The sequence below is a fragment of the Talpa europaea genome (assembly GCF_964194135.1).
Source record: "Talpa europaea genome assembly, chromosome: 2".
Taxonomy (NCBI): domain Eukaryota; kingdom Metazoa; phylum Chordata; class Mammalia; order Eulipotyphla; family Talpidae; genus Talpa; species Talpa europaea.
The window spans coordinates 20127112-20141191 of NC_140068.1; the positions used below are offsets into that span (position 1 = coordinate 20127112).

General features: G+C 35.2%; 1 protein-coding gene across 5 annotated transcripts in view; it reads left to right on the top strand.

The window, feature by feature from the left end:
- The window catches only part of REPS1 (RALBP1 associated Eps domain containing 1), a gene marked incomplete at both ends in the record, with an annotated part of 70411 nt that overhangs the window by 38544 nt on the left and 17787 nt on the right, over nucleotides 1-14080 (top strand). For 3 of the 5 annotated variants that reach the window (XM_084228093.1, XM_084228094.1, XM_084228095.1), the window contains 3 exons: nucleotides 672-793; nucleotides 9228-9315; nucleotides 10343-10444. In XM_084228093.1, coding sequence (XP_084084219.1) covers nucleotides 672-793; nucleotides 9228-9315; nucleotides 10343-10444 — 312 coding nt within the window. Of the gene's footprint in view, nucleotides 1-671; nucleotides 794-4176; nucleotides 4258-9227; nucleotides 9316-10342; nucleotides 10445-14080 lie in introns of all 5 variants that reach the window. The other 2 variants (XM_084228091.1, XM_084228092.1) reach the window with 1 other exon arrangement.

Here is a 14080-nt window from a genome sequence, read left to right on the forward strand (position 1 = left end):
TACTGTCTGCCTTGCAAGTATGTCCTGCTTTTTGATAATAAGGGAGACTGTTACCAAACAGTCTATGGTAGAGAAAATGTGAGTAAATCAGCAGTTCCCAAAGTACATTCCAAGGGAATATTGAAGGATTTTATTTGATTCAAAATGGTTTGTGTTAGGGAAAAGCTGATTTAAACACAGTTTATTTCCTCTCTAATATTCCAGGTCTTTGATAAACAAATGTGCATGGGTGTCCTCCAAGAGGAAATTACAGAATCCCCAAATTTGTTTGAACAGAAATCTAATTTTTCAAAGCACCTTAGTGATTAATAGTCCATGAAATGCACTTCGGAAACTGGTACAGATCTGTCTTCAGTTACAGGTGGAGATAAATATTTGTGTCCTGTAGCCTCATTGACTTTGCTTCAAAGTGTTTGACCTTTTGCATTATTGTTAAATATTACACTCCTTTTCCTATGTATTCATAACTAGATTTTATTTCATGGAAAACAGGTAGACAATAAATAGTAGGAATTGTCTGATTGCTAACATGTTTATTTTGGGAATATGAGGAGAAGAAATTCACAATATAATTTGCAGCTCGTGAAGACCTTCTGTTAGGCTTTTTAAAATAAGTATTCCTAAACTAAAATATATTGTTTATAGAGAATTTCTCTATTTTTAAATTGCAGATGTTGGGGATCAGCAAGGTGAGGTAGGTTATTCAGGCTCTCCTGCAGAAGCACCTCCAAGCAAGTCACCATCAATGCCATCACTAAACCAGACTTGGCCTGAGCTGAATCAAAGCAGTGAGGTTAGCAATCCTTCCCTTTTCTTTTACTAATGTTAACTCTTTTAAGGTAAGAAATTCCAAACAAAATAATTTCAGAATATAACCCTTCCAGCATGCATTTAGAGTTGAGAAAACATACCTAACATCACAGTGATAAATGTAATTAATGTGACTCTTTGAGGTTTTCAGAGTACTTTTTTGTGTGTATATATATATGTATATATATATACACTATCATTTGATTTTTCATTCCTACTAAGTCTTTGAGTTAGACATGGCATATGCGTGAAGTTAATAATCAAAGGGGTGAATATCTTGAGCAAGATATCTCATAGCCAGTGAGGAATAAGAGCTAAGATTTGAACACAAGTCATTTAATATTCATTCATCTGCCATACCCACTACTTCACACTGCATTCTCATTCCAGTAATCAATCAATGGATATAATAATGTATTTGTAATCTTAGCATTATGAGATTTCATCTTTCCACACGAAATAGTGTTTTCTACAACCCAAGCTATTTATAATAATTCTGCTTAATTCAATACAAAATGGAATTATTTAACCCTTATTAAACGCAGTGGTTTAAAGAGATCAAGCACAGCATGCAAAACAGAATTTGAGACAAATGAATTGCATGTCTCCTCCTCCCCCCTTTACCTTCATTATATGAAACAGTAAAAAGTAGGGCCTCTCTGCTTAGAATAGGGGGAGAGGGCCTGAGTTCTACCTCCCCAAAGCACTCCTGTGACGCCTTTTAAACCTTAGTGCTCCATAGACCTCCATTTGAAAAACACTGCTCTGGCCTGTTAGTGTGTTCTTCATGAACAAGATACATTTTTTTTCCTTTCAGTTTTTGGTATCAGTTTTAATTAGCTACAAATCTGAGAGTTTGTTCACTTTCAGGGAAAAATTCTAAGCTTCTGTGCTTTTCACAATATTTAAAGCCAGAAAAGTGCTGGATAAAGAGACACTAATTAATTTTGTACTGTTGAAAAGCAAGGGAACTGGCAGATTTAAGGTACTTGCTGCTACATCAGAACATTATATCATCCATCATACCATCAGATATAAAACCCTATATCTTTATAAGCTTTTTGAAAGGGAGAAATTAAACCTGGGAGGAATTTACTAGTAGAAAGGCTTTATAGAGGACAGAGTCAGTGTTCTTGAAACCACTTATTCCCACTGCATTTATTCATTTCTATCATTTTGAAAGCAATAAGAGATTTCAAAAAGTATTTTCATTTCATTGGTATCAATTCATAAATAAAGCAATTCTTTGTAAAGCATCTCAATTTTAAAGGCAGTCTGTTTAAAATAAAATCATGTGTAGTCATTAAAGACTAGGAATATGTTTCTTCCAAATTCTGACCTCAGTAGTTGGATTTTCCGTCAATATTCCTAGCAAGTTTTATTTTGTAGTATTTGGTAATAAGATCATGAATTCATAATTTTTAAAATATGCTTGGAAAAAAGCCAAATATAAATAAAACTAACTTTGATTTTGAGATATTTGTAAAAAAAGATCTCATTAGGGTTTGGAATTTTAATTATATTTTAATTTTCTGCCACAAAGCACTAATATTAACAAATATTCAGCACCTGCAATATAGATGAGGCACTGTAGAGGATGAACTAATAATACTAATAATCCCTAACATTTATTCGGCATTTTTGATATGCCAGTTCCATTCACAAATTCTTTACATTTATTAACTCCTGAAATCCTCATAACAATCCTATAATGTAGGTATTGCTTCAGATGAAACTGAGGCAGGGAAGTTAAATAATTTTCCTAAATCTGTACAGCTTTACTGGGAATCCAGTAGTCTTGATATCGCGCCTATGCTCTTAACCATTATGCTAAAGTTACAACTATGATTCTCTCTGCTCTCCAGCTGGCTTATATACAATCTTGTGAAACCAACTAAAACTTCATGCCACCAGATAAATAAAATGCCTTCTCTTTGGCAAAAAATCTGTTGCATCTCAGCTTTTCTGCAGTCAGATAATTAGAATTTTTAAAAACCCTTCTGTACCCATGCAAGAATAATTACTGAAGAAATTATATTAACAAATATTATTAAGTCACTTCCCTGAAGTGCTGTCCCATGATAAAAGCGAATTATTGTAGACTTTATTCAAGAAACACTTTAATGCCTCAGTATTAGTATATCTTAATTTTCATGATTTTAAAACTAATCTGTAGCTAAGCTGTGGAATAATTATTAGCCATTTGTAAACAGTTTTCATCAATGTGTTCATTTGCTAATATTTAATTTCTACCTGTTTTCTCAAATTGAACATCACTGTTTTAAATAGTAAGTCGAACTTTGAAGCATAAAAATGTATACTTTTATAAAAAGAAGATTTTGGTTAATGGGATAGATGTGTCTGTGTGTAAACATTTGTGTGTATATATTGTATACGTGTAGATGTTTTTTCTCTTAAAGGATAACTGATAATTCTTAATCAAATTTTAATGATAATTTTAAGAGTTTTGATGTAAAAATCCTATTTTTAGTGATTTCCAAAACGAATGGAATATACTAAAATTAATACTTTTATCACTCCACCTATATTGAAGGAGGCATATTTGTGTGTCTCTTTTAGAGGAATAGTATTTCATATCAAAACACATCTTCTGTATATAACACACATTCAGATGCTTGATTTGCTCTCATTGTGGCCGTACTCTGATTTTTCTAGCATGGGGTGGGAGGTGGGTGCCTGACTGGCAGTTCTGTCTTGTGGTCTGGCATGGCCCTGTTTGTAGTGCTGATTGCAGGGGTTGACTTGCTACAGATTGACATAAGCTCAAACATATATTAATTCCAGAATCTTTGCATTTTATCAATTATATTTTATTAAATATTTATACATAAGTATAAAATATGTGCACATACATAATAGAATCACCTTTCAGGGGTCGCACTGGCAAGTCACACTGACTTGCTTTGTTTTGACCAAAAATTCATTAGATTCATTAGCGTCACCAAATCAGTACACTAACGTTAGAATTTTTTTAAAAAGATTCGGAATTATTCTTTCTCTGGTCAAGACAAACCCCTTTATTTACTTTGTCATCATTCATAACACTTAGACTCTGTTTCTGTATTATGTTTTGAGTTTCAATTCTGTCAGACTTCAGTCTCTTATAGAGATTGCAACAAATTTTTGCTATACGTTTGATTGTGAAGCCACTCATCTTCCATTACAAGATGACCCAGCATAGGCAAGTATTCAGTGTTGAAGGAAAAATAAAAATTACGGAATTTTATCAGGCCTATCAAACACAACTTGCAGTGCAACCTCTGAATTACTTTGCTAAATCTTCTCCAGTGATCTTTTATTCCCTCTTTCTCATCATGCTGACTTGTCTCTCCTCTGTCTGTTCAGCAGTGGGAGACATTTAGTGAACGCTCTTCAAGCTCACAAACTCTGACCCAATTTGATTCTAACATTGCACCAGCTGATCCTGTAAGTCAATCACTTAGCTTGCTTGTTTGAAATTAATTTTATTAACCCAAATTTCCATTCATTATGGTTTTTAGCTGATATGCATGATTCAGTGGAGTGCTTAGAGGGAAAAACAGTTGGCAGGCTTTTAAATTTTTGTGTGCTTAATGGTGGAAAGAACATTTTTTTTTATCATTCTTTGTATTTTCTAGTTATTCTGGTGAGAAAATTTATGTTTTTAAAATCGTACGTGTCTAAAATAGCATTTTGTTATAATTGATTTAGTTGACCTTGTTTTCATTTGCTAATTAAGTGTATGTTTTATTAAACATATACTGCTGATTTCAGTGAAGTAACAGTAAATACTATTTTATATGTATGCATATACATTGTGTAGTATGTACTTTGTATGTTAAATATGCAATGTCATCTTATTTTAATAATATAATTGGTACTGCTTTGACTTAATTAGTATGTTGAATTCTGTTAAAGAGAATCAGATTCAGCAAAACAATAGAGTTGTTGGTCAAAGATTCCCATTGTGCGAAGGAACCTGTCTTGTCTTCCTGTGGTTTAGTGTGTTGCTTTGAAAAATGCTACAAAGTTCACATCCTGATTTAAAAATAAATTCTATCCCATTAGACTTAATTTTGTACTTGCCCCACCTGTCCACCTCAAAAGATTTGAGATCCTCAGACCTTGGCTTTTAGTCATTCTTCTCACTGTTCACTTCAGCTTTATTTTTAATTTTTTTAAAAGAAATTTTGCTAATAAGCCCCTTTCAAAAAGAAAAGAGGAAGTAGGTAGGAAGAAAAGGGTAAAGATAGGATTTTATTCAAAGAGTTGAGTGGCAAGATAGGGAGAAAGTGAGAAAAGGCATTCTTTCTAGATCTAAGACACAACCAACATTTATTAATTCATTACAAAAATAGTCTTGTTATTTAATGTGAATTTGAGAGAAGTGGCATTTAAAGATAATGTTATATCTTCAATAGTTTAAATGACTGGATCTTGGTGTGTTTTATTATTTAAAAGGATTTATATCTATTTGAAACATAGAGAATGCTATTATCTTGAATTCAAACAGGAGTATATGGAAGTTTAAGTGTCTTTAAATAGTGCATTAATTATTTAAGGATGAATAATAAGTCAGTCATCTATGCCTTTTGCTTGCTATTTTGAGAGCATTAATCTTTGATTTTAATTTCTGAAAAATGAAGAAATAAAATGGTAACATAATTTTTGCTGCACTAGCAGTTTTTAAGTTTTTGTTCTTAGAGATTTATTCATTTATGCATACAAGAGATGGGGTGTAGGCCAGAGCTGTGGGGGGGGTGAGAGGATTCATCAGAGACAGAGTGAGGAGCAGAACAGGCAGATCTACTGAAATACACTGCTGAGGGGAGCAGCAGGCGATACAGGAAAGGTCTACTGCACCATGTGGGTCACCTCCCTGGCCAGCCAGGGATCAAACTCATCCTGCAATAGCTGGCGATAGCTTGGTAGTGCTGTTTTTAACCCCTGTACCACCAGAGAGACCCCTCACTAGCAGATTTAAGGTCTCTTGGAAAGTGATAATACTGTAAATGCAAAGAAAGTGTTACCTTAGCTCAAAGTTTTAATTCTCCTTATTAGTCTTATCTCCTACTTATAGGGTCATTTAAAGTACTTAATAAAAGTACTTCATTGGAAAAGAAAACTTAATATGGCAATAGGGGAGCTAATTTATTCTCTAACCCTTAAGAAAGTGAAAATAATCATTCAGTGTTATGATTCTTTTTAAATTTATTTATTTATACATACAAGAACTGGGGTGCAGGCCAAAGGTGCAGGAGTAAGAGGATTCACCAGAGACAGTGTGGAGCAGGACAGACAGATCCACAGAAATACACTGTTGAAGAGAGCAGCGGATGAGACAGGAGAGGTCTGCTGGGCCATGTGGGTCACCTCCCTGGCTCGGGATCAAACTCATGCTGCAGTGGCTGGTGAATCTCATCTTTGTTCCCCAACAGCAATCTCAGTTTAACCTTAGGAGAATTCCCTACTCTCACTTGAAGTCTAAGTTTCTTAACTTTCATTTAAAATTTACTTAACATACATCACCTGTCTATAGAACACAGCTGTAGCCACAATCTGAAATGACATTTTGCAAGGCTTGTATAAACAAGGATTTTGTAAGTAAGCAATTAGGGTCTATTTAAATGAGAAGAGAATCACCTTGGGGGGGAAAATACAGTTCTAATAGGAGTTTAGTCTTGGAAACATTTAATGAAATATTTTTTAAAAGCTAAAATTTGATAATTAGCCATTTGCTTAATAAAGTGAATGTATGAAAAGCTCCACACTTTTCTGTATAGAGATAGCTACCACATGGTGCAGTGACCTCACATGCAGACTGAGATGGTTAATTATGAGACTTCCATAATTTTGATGAGATTGAGTTTCCGATTATCTCATTTCCAGAAACTTGATTATTTTGTTAAACTGCTTATCGGTTAATAGCTTTTGGTCGAATCTATTTTGGCTAGGAAATTCTAGAAATGTAATGTAGTTGTCTTTGCCATGGTTTGTGCCTGATCTTGAGTATTGTAAAACTTCTGAGTAATTTATAGTATAAAAAGACTTAGTTTGACCACTGATTATGACCACCCAACTCATCTCGTTTAGTGGAGCCCCCTTTTAGGACCCATGTTAGTCTCTCAAAATACAAAATGCCAAAAACTAAATTCCAGTTTTAAGTAGTACACAGTTTAATTGTTATAAGTTGGTATTTGTAATATACCTAATTGTATATTATCCTATAGAGCCTTGGTCCAAACTGGTCAGAGACCTGTGGGCTAACTCAGCCCACTTTATTAGGGAAAGTTTTTCACAAAGTTGTTATATTTGCATGGTGAGTCTTGAATGAAAGTACAAATTGACAGTGTGAACAAAGGAATGGGTGATTAGGGGTGGGTTTCCTGTTTGGGTGATTTTAATAGGTAGAAGAAAGTGAGCCGAACCTGCAGTCAATTTTTATGCTTTTTTTTTTTTTTCTCTTTTTCAAAATTCAGGAACACTAAATTTGAAACAAATAAGTGTTACTTTGTCATCTTGTGGCTCAGGACTCAAGGCTTCTGGGCATTCTTGGTTCTTTATTTGGGTATTGAAATGCGTCAGGTCAAAGCTCTATTCTGTTGCGTATCACAGTCACAAATAGAGCTTCTGATGTACTGGTCTGAGATTAGGCCTGATCACCTGTGGAAAACACATCAAAAAATTGCCTTATTCTACCCGCTGCAGAATCTGCTGGGCTAAATCTATTTCAGGCTTATAACAAACAGTAACAGTAAGACTGAAGTAAGCTAGAAAACTGATTTGTTTGTATAGAGACTTGGGCAACCTGTTTGGCAGAATAGGGTGCTTACGATTTTGTTTTCTTGGAGTTATTATTATGACTTACATTTATTGCATGGAAATACATGAAAAGCTGCTTAATATTTCCAGCTGTTAGAAACTATAAATCTGATTTTATATATACACAAATAGCATATATTAGATGAGTATTATGAATTAAAGCATCTAGTAAATTGTCCTTGCTTGTTTTTTCCTAGTTTGTTTTGGGTTTGGAATAAGATCCTATTGTCTCATGAACTGTCATTTTTTCTCCTTTGATCATGCCTTGTAATAAATTCTGATTCTCAAAGTTATTTCTGTTATTAAAATTGTACGTTAAGAAATTAGTGTTATTTCTAAAGCCACATTTATTTAAACATAGCATCTTAACTGCAATTGACTTATGATGTGAGAAAGCTAAACTTTTACCAATATATATCATGTTCATCTTTTTCAATATAAGTTTCAAGTTATAGGGGAAATATTAGTTTAGGTTGATTTAAGAACTCTGTTCAGAATCTCACTAATATGGGGATCAGAAATAACTATGAATGGATTTGTCAGTATAAATGCAGTAAGGAATTGACTTACTGTTCAATTTTAGAAATTGTGAAAGCTAAGGAGGCCTGTTAAAAAAGAGATGGTATGTTAGAACTTAACTGGCTAGAGCAGAGACTTGGTGTTTCTCCATATAGTCCCCAAAACTGTCTGTCTTAAAGGAAAGGTCCTTATCCTTCACTAACAATTACTTAACTCATCACAAGATAACCGAAATTTAAGAATCTCAAGTTCAGTCTCTAGCAGCAGCAGCACATACAAAATATGAACTGTGTCCTCATAGATGGAGCTTAGCGTTATTTCTCACTTGGTCTACCGTTCTTTAAGCCAAATACTTGATTGTTTGCTAATTCCTCCTCTGGGAGGCACAGCTCCCAGGGCCAGGCCTACCTGTGTACCCTTCTCTTTTCGTTCCCTTTAAAGTCTATTCTGTCAGCTCCTTGATTGCTCTAACTAAACTTGTTTTCATGAAGCTTAGGAATGTCGGATATATTAATTATGAGAAAGTTTTAAGAACAGTTAGAAGTGTTACTTATTCGTTTAAAAAAAATGGATTCCTTTATGGAAGTTTTTTACTAAATTTTAAGAAGCTCTATAGAACTAATCTGTAGACAGTACTGTGCCCACTATTTGTTGCAATATGACAAGTATCTTGTTAACTTTGTTTTATATCAGAAAAATGTCAGTAATTTAGTGAAAATGAGTTATCATTGTAGGGATTCTCATTAAACTCAAAGGTTTAATTTGTATAATTTCAGCAGATCATTTCACACTTTGAATACTGTCTTTAATTTTTTATATCATTTTTTCACATAATATCTAGTCATTCAGTTAAAGTGTACTTTCTGTGCAGTCAGATTACTAGGCATGTCTATACATGTTAAACTTAATTTTTTAAATACAATTCCAGAACTTTTAATTGAGATGAATTTTCATGCTTGTATTACTGTGAATCAGAAAATCTATCCACCAGTTTTTAAAATGTTAGTTTTGATTATATAATGATACCAGCTTGGCATTTTCAGTACAAATTTTGTATTTCCTCCCATTGTCTCTAGGATACTGCTATTGTTCATCCAGTTCCCATTCGCATGACTCCAAGCAAAATCCACATGCAGGAAATGGAACTGAAAAGAACTGGCAGTGGTAAGGAAGCTGTTGCCGGGTTGTATTTTAGTTTAGCATCAAACTAAAACACACGAGTCACTATTCTGTCAGGGCTCAGGTTTTTTTTCATAAGTGCTTATTTTTTATTTTTTTAAAAAGATTTATTTATTTATTTATTTACACAAGCCCTGGGTACAGTCAGAAGTACGGGAGGGTGAGAGAATCCACCAGAGTCAGAGCGGGGAGCGGAATAGGCAGACTGACAAAATACACTGCTGAGGGGAGCAGCGGGCGGCAAGAGAGGTCTGCGCGCCAGGTGGAACCCTCACTGGCGGCTGGGGATCGAACCAGCGCTGCAGAGGCTGCAGCTTCACATCCTAGCGCTTAACCGCTGCGCCACCGGAGAGGCCCAAGTGCTTATTTTTTAACAGTACTTTCTGCACTTATACATGTATGCTTGTCTATTTTTATTAATTTATATTAGTTTTTAAAAGGAAATTACTGAATTTAAATTATGATGTTTCAAATAAGGATATTTGGAAAATATGACTTTTTTAATCCCCTGTGGGTTTTTATGATCACTGGTTTGAGCTTACATTTAAAATGTGTTCAAATTTTAGATGAAAAGAGGCATGTGTTAGAATAAATTTTAACTTGGAGATTGTATGTTTCCTTTTTTAAAATCTTCATGTTTCTCCTCATTTTAGGTTAAATGTTTTAATTAGGACTAAAGGTAGATTTATTTTTTGTATAAGTCATATCATAAATTACTTATTTTATACCCATTTGGTGTTTAAGTAATTTCTTACAGTAATAAAATTAATGAGGTATGAACATGCAAACTGACCTTTTCATTATAAAATATCTTCTATTGTGGCAGAAAACAATCTGTATAAGAAGGTTTACATTTATTTTTTTATTAAAAATAAAACTTTTTGTTATGTTTCATGAATTTACCCACTACTTCTTTGAAATATCTAACTGAAGTCTTAATGTTATACTCTGGTGTTTATAAGTTAATTCAAATACTTATATTCTGTATTTTTACCTATTAATTTTTTACTAGATCATACTAATCCTACTAGCCCGTTACTAGTGAAAACCTCTGACCTTTCAGAAGAAAATAAGATGAATTCATCAGTGAAATTTGCTTCTGGAAATACAGTAGGTAAGTGAAAGATAGTATTGCATGTTCCATTTGAAGTTTATTAAGTCTGGATTTAGAGTCTGAAGGATTCAAATGTATAACAATATTTAGTAACATTTTTCCTGAGTAAAGTAGGGAGTAGTCAGCCCTTTTAAACACTCTGTCCTCTATATGAATACGTGGTTGCCCATTGCCACTTGGACCTGCTGCTTCAAGGCAGGCCTCCTATTTGCCAATCCTCTGGATTAGCCAGATTTAGTCCATGGTTCTTCCCCACTAACTCCTTTCTGTCACACAAGAAATTATATATATATTCATTTATTTAACCTCTGTTAGTTAAGATCTATGTACCAAGCTCTTTTGTAGACACTAGACATTCCACAGTATCCAAACCAGAAAAAAAAATTTTTTTTTTCCCTTATGGAGTTTACGTTCTTTTTTTTTTTCTTTTTTTTAAAGATTTATTTTTATTTATTTATACAAGCACTGGGTACAGTCAGAAGCGTGGGAGGGTGAGAAAATTCACCAGAGCCAGAGCGGGGAGCAGAGCAGGCAGAAGGACCAAAGTACACTGCTGAGGGGAGCTGCGGGCAGTTTCACAATCCAGCGCTCAACCGCTGCGCCACCGGGGAGGCCCTGGAGTTTACGTTCTATAGAGGAAATAAGAGAAAAAAATAAATTTGAGTTATATATCTTAAGAAGTAATTAAAACCCTGGATAAATATAAAACTAGGGGAGGGGAAAGTGACATTTTAAATAATGTGGTCAAAGAAGGCCTTACTGAAAGACAATATTTGAATTAAAACTTAAAGGGGCCTCCCTAGTGGCACAGAGATTAAAGACACAGCACTATGAAGCTATCTGCAGCCACTGCAGCATGAGTTTGATCCTGGCTGGCCAGGAAGATCACCACATGGCTCAGCAGACCTCTCCTGTGTTGCTCCCCTCAGCAGCGTATTTCAGTAAAAGTGCCTGTTCTGCTCCCCACTCAGTCTCTGGTGAATCCTCTCAACACCACCCTCCCTACACACACACACACACACACACACACACACACACACACACCCACCCACCCCACCCCCCGGCCTACCTAGTTCTTCTATGCATAAATAAGTAAGTCTTTAAAAAAAACTTGAAGGAGATGAGGGATTTGACAGTGATTATCTGATGGAAGGACATCTAAGGCACAAGGTATATATGGCAAATGTCAAGTCCTGATTTAGGGAAGCACGCCTTATTTCTACTGGGAGATGGACAGAGGTAGTAAATGGTAGTGTATAGAAACTGGGAAGCAGTGTGTAAAACTGACTTACTCAGTGAGAAAAAAAGCTATTAGAAGATTTTGAATGAAGAAGTTACATAGTTTGACCTTCCTTTTTTTTTTTTTATTTTAAAGATTTATTGATACAAGAACCAGGGAATAGGCCAGATGTGCAGAAGGGTGTCTTTGTTCCCTCACCAGAGACAGTAGGGAACAGAAAGAGCTGGCAGACTGATGAAATACACTGCTGAGGGGAGCAGCGGGCGAGATAGGCAAGGTCTGCTGTGCCATGTGGGTTGCTCCAGGGCCAGCGGGGATAGAACCGGCACTGCAGAGGCTGCGGACAGCTTCACAGTGCTGTGCTCAACCGCCTGTGCCACCAGGGAGGCCCCCAACCTTCCTTTTTAAAATAGGATTACTCAGGATGCTATTTTAGTAATAGATCAAAAGAAAGCAAGACTTGAAACAGGGAAACACCATTTTGGAGATAGTTATAATCCAGGCAAGAGAAGATGAGGACTTAGCGTAGTTGGTAGGAATGGAAGGTGCTGAGAAGTGGCCAGATTTTGTAGGAAAAATCCAGAGGATTTGCTTCCATATGTGATATAACATGAAAGAAAAAGAGGGAATCAGGGGAGATTTGAGGGATTTGGGCCTGAACAACTGGGAATTAAAGTTAGGGGTAGGTTTCTGGGAGAAGAATAGAAGTTCAGTTTTGGACATCTTATGTTTGAGGTGCCCATTAGAACATCTAGATGGAATATTGTTAGTTTTAGCATCATTCTTGTACCACATGACTAATTTAGTGATTTCACAAGAAAAAGGAGAAAGGATGTATTTTCAAATGAAACTAAACCAGGACCTCCCTGGTGGCGCAAGGGGTTAAGACGCAACCTATGAAGCTATCCACAGCCTCTGCAGCACAAGTTCGATCCCCAACCAGGGAGCAACCCACATGGCACAGCAGACCTCTCCTGACTCACTCCCTGCTCCCCTCAGCAGTATATTTCAGTAGATCTGCCTGTTCTGTTCCCCACTCTCTCTGGTGAATCCTCTCACCCCCCGTACCTCTGGTCTATACCCCAGTTCTTGTATGCATAAATAAATAAATCTTTTTTTAAAAAAAGAATCTAAACAAAATAACCATTTATTTCCATTTATAACTCTTGAAAGTATATAGTAGTATTCTTTCAAATTGTTCCTAGAATTTCTGTTCTAAAATTTCTTTATTGCATGACAACGGTAAGTCTGCTTCTGGGATTCTCTACTCATTCATAAGACTTTGAAGAAATTGGAAATGATACTTCCTTAAGAGACAAATCAGGAATCTCTATTTCAAAGGTTTTATTATTCATATTTTATTCCCATATCTAATTTTTTATTTTTACATTAATCTGTATTTTTTCTCACATTTCACTCATTTGCCAATTTATGTATGTAACTATAATCATACATTTATGTAACTATATAACCATTTATGTAACTATAATCTAGGGAGCACAGCTTCATACCTCCATGGGTATATGCTTCTTTACTGCTCCTTCCCCTTGGGCCCCCTAGTAACCAGTATATATTTCACAGAGTCCAATAGTCATTTTTGCTGTGTTTACCAGATTGTTTTCTTTGGCTATTGATACCCACAAATGAATGAAACCATCTGTAACTATCTTTCACTTTTTGCCTTATTTCACTCAGCATGACCATCTTCAGTTCCATCCATCTTGTCCCAAAAGCCACTATTTCATCTTTTCTTAATAGCTGAGTAGACTTCCATGGAGTAATAGTCCACAATTTATTTATCTTGTCTCCTTTTGATGGACATTTAGGTTGGTTCCATGACTTGGTTATTGTGAATAATGCTGCAGTGAAGATAAGCATGCCAAAATCTTTTTGTATTCGTGTTTTCATATTTCTTTGAGCTGATACCTGTCTTTTTGATACAGGCCATTCTTACAAGGATGAGGTGATATCTCACTGTGGTTTTGATTTGCATTTCCCTTATAATAAGTCATGTTGAACATTCTTTCATGTGCCTCTGGGCCATTGAATGTCTTTGGAAAAGTGTCTTTTTAGGTCTTTTGCCCATTTTTTTGATTGAGTTGTTTCTTTGTTGTTGAGTTATAGTTCTTTATCTGTTTTGGAAACTAACCACACTGTTTTGATAACTATCGCTGTATAGTATAATTTGAGGTCAGGCAGTGTATTAACCATTTTTCTGCTTTCTCTTAGGATCAGTTTGGCTACTTCGGGTCTTTGTGGTTCCATGCAAATTTTTAACTGTTCTGTTTCCTTGAAAAATGTCATTGGAATTTTGATAAGTATTGCGTTGGATCTGTAAAATGCTTTAGGTGATATGTCCTTTTGAACATTTATTCTTCCAATCCATGAACACAGGT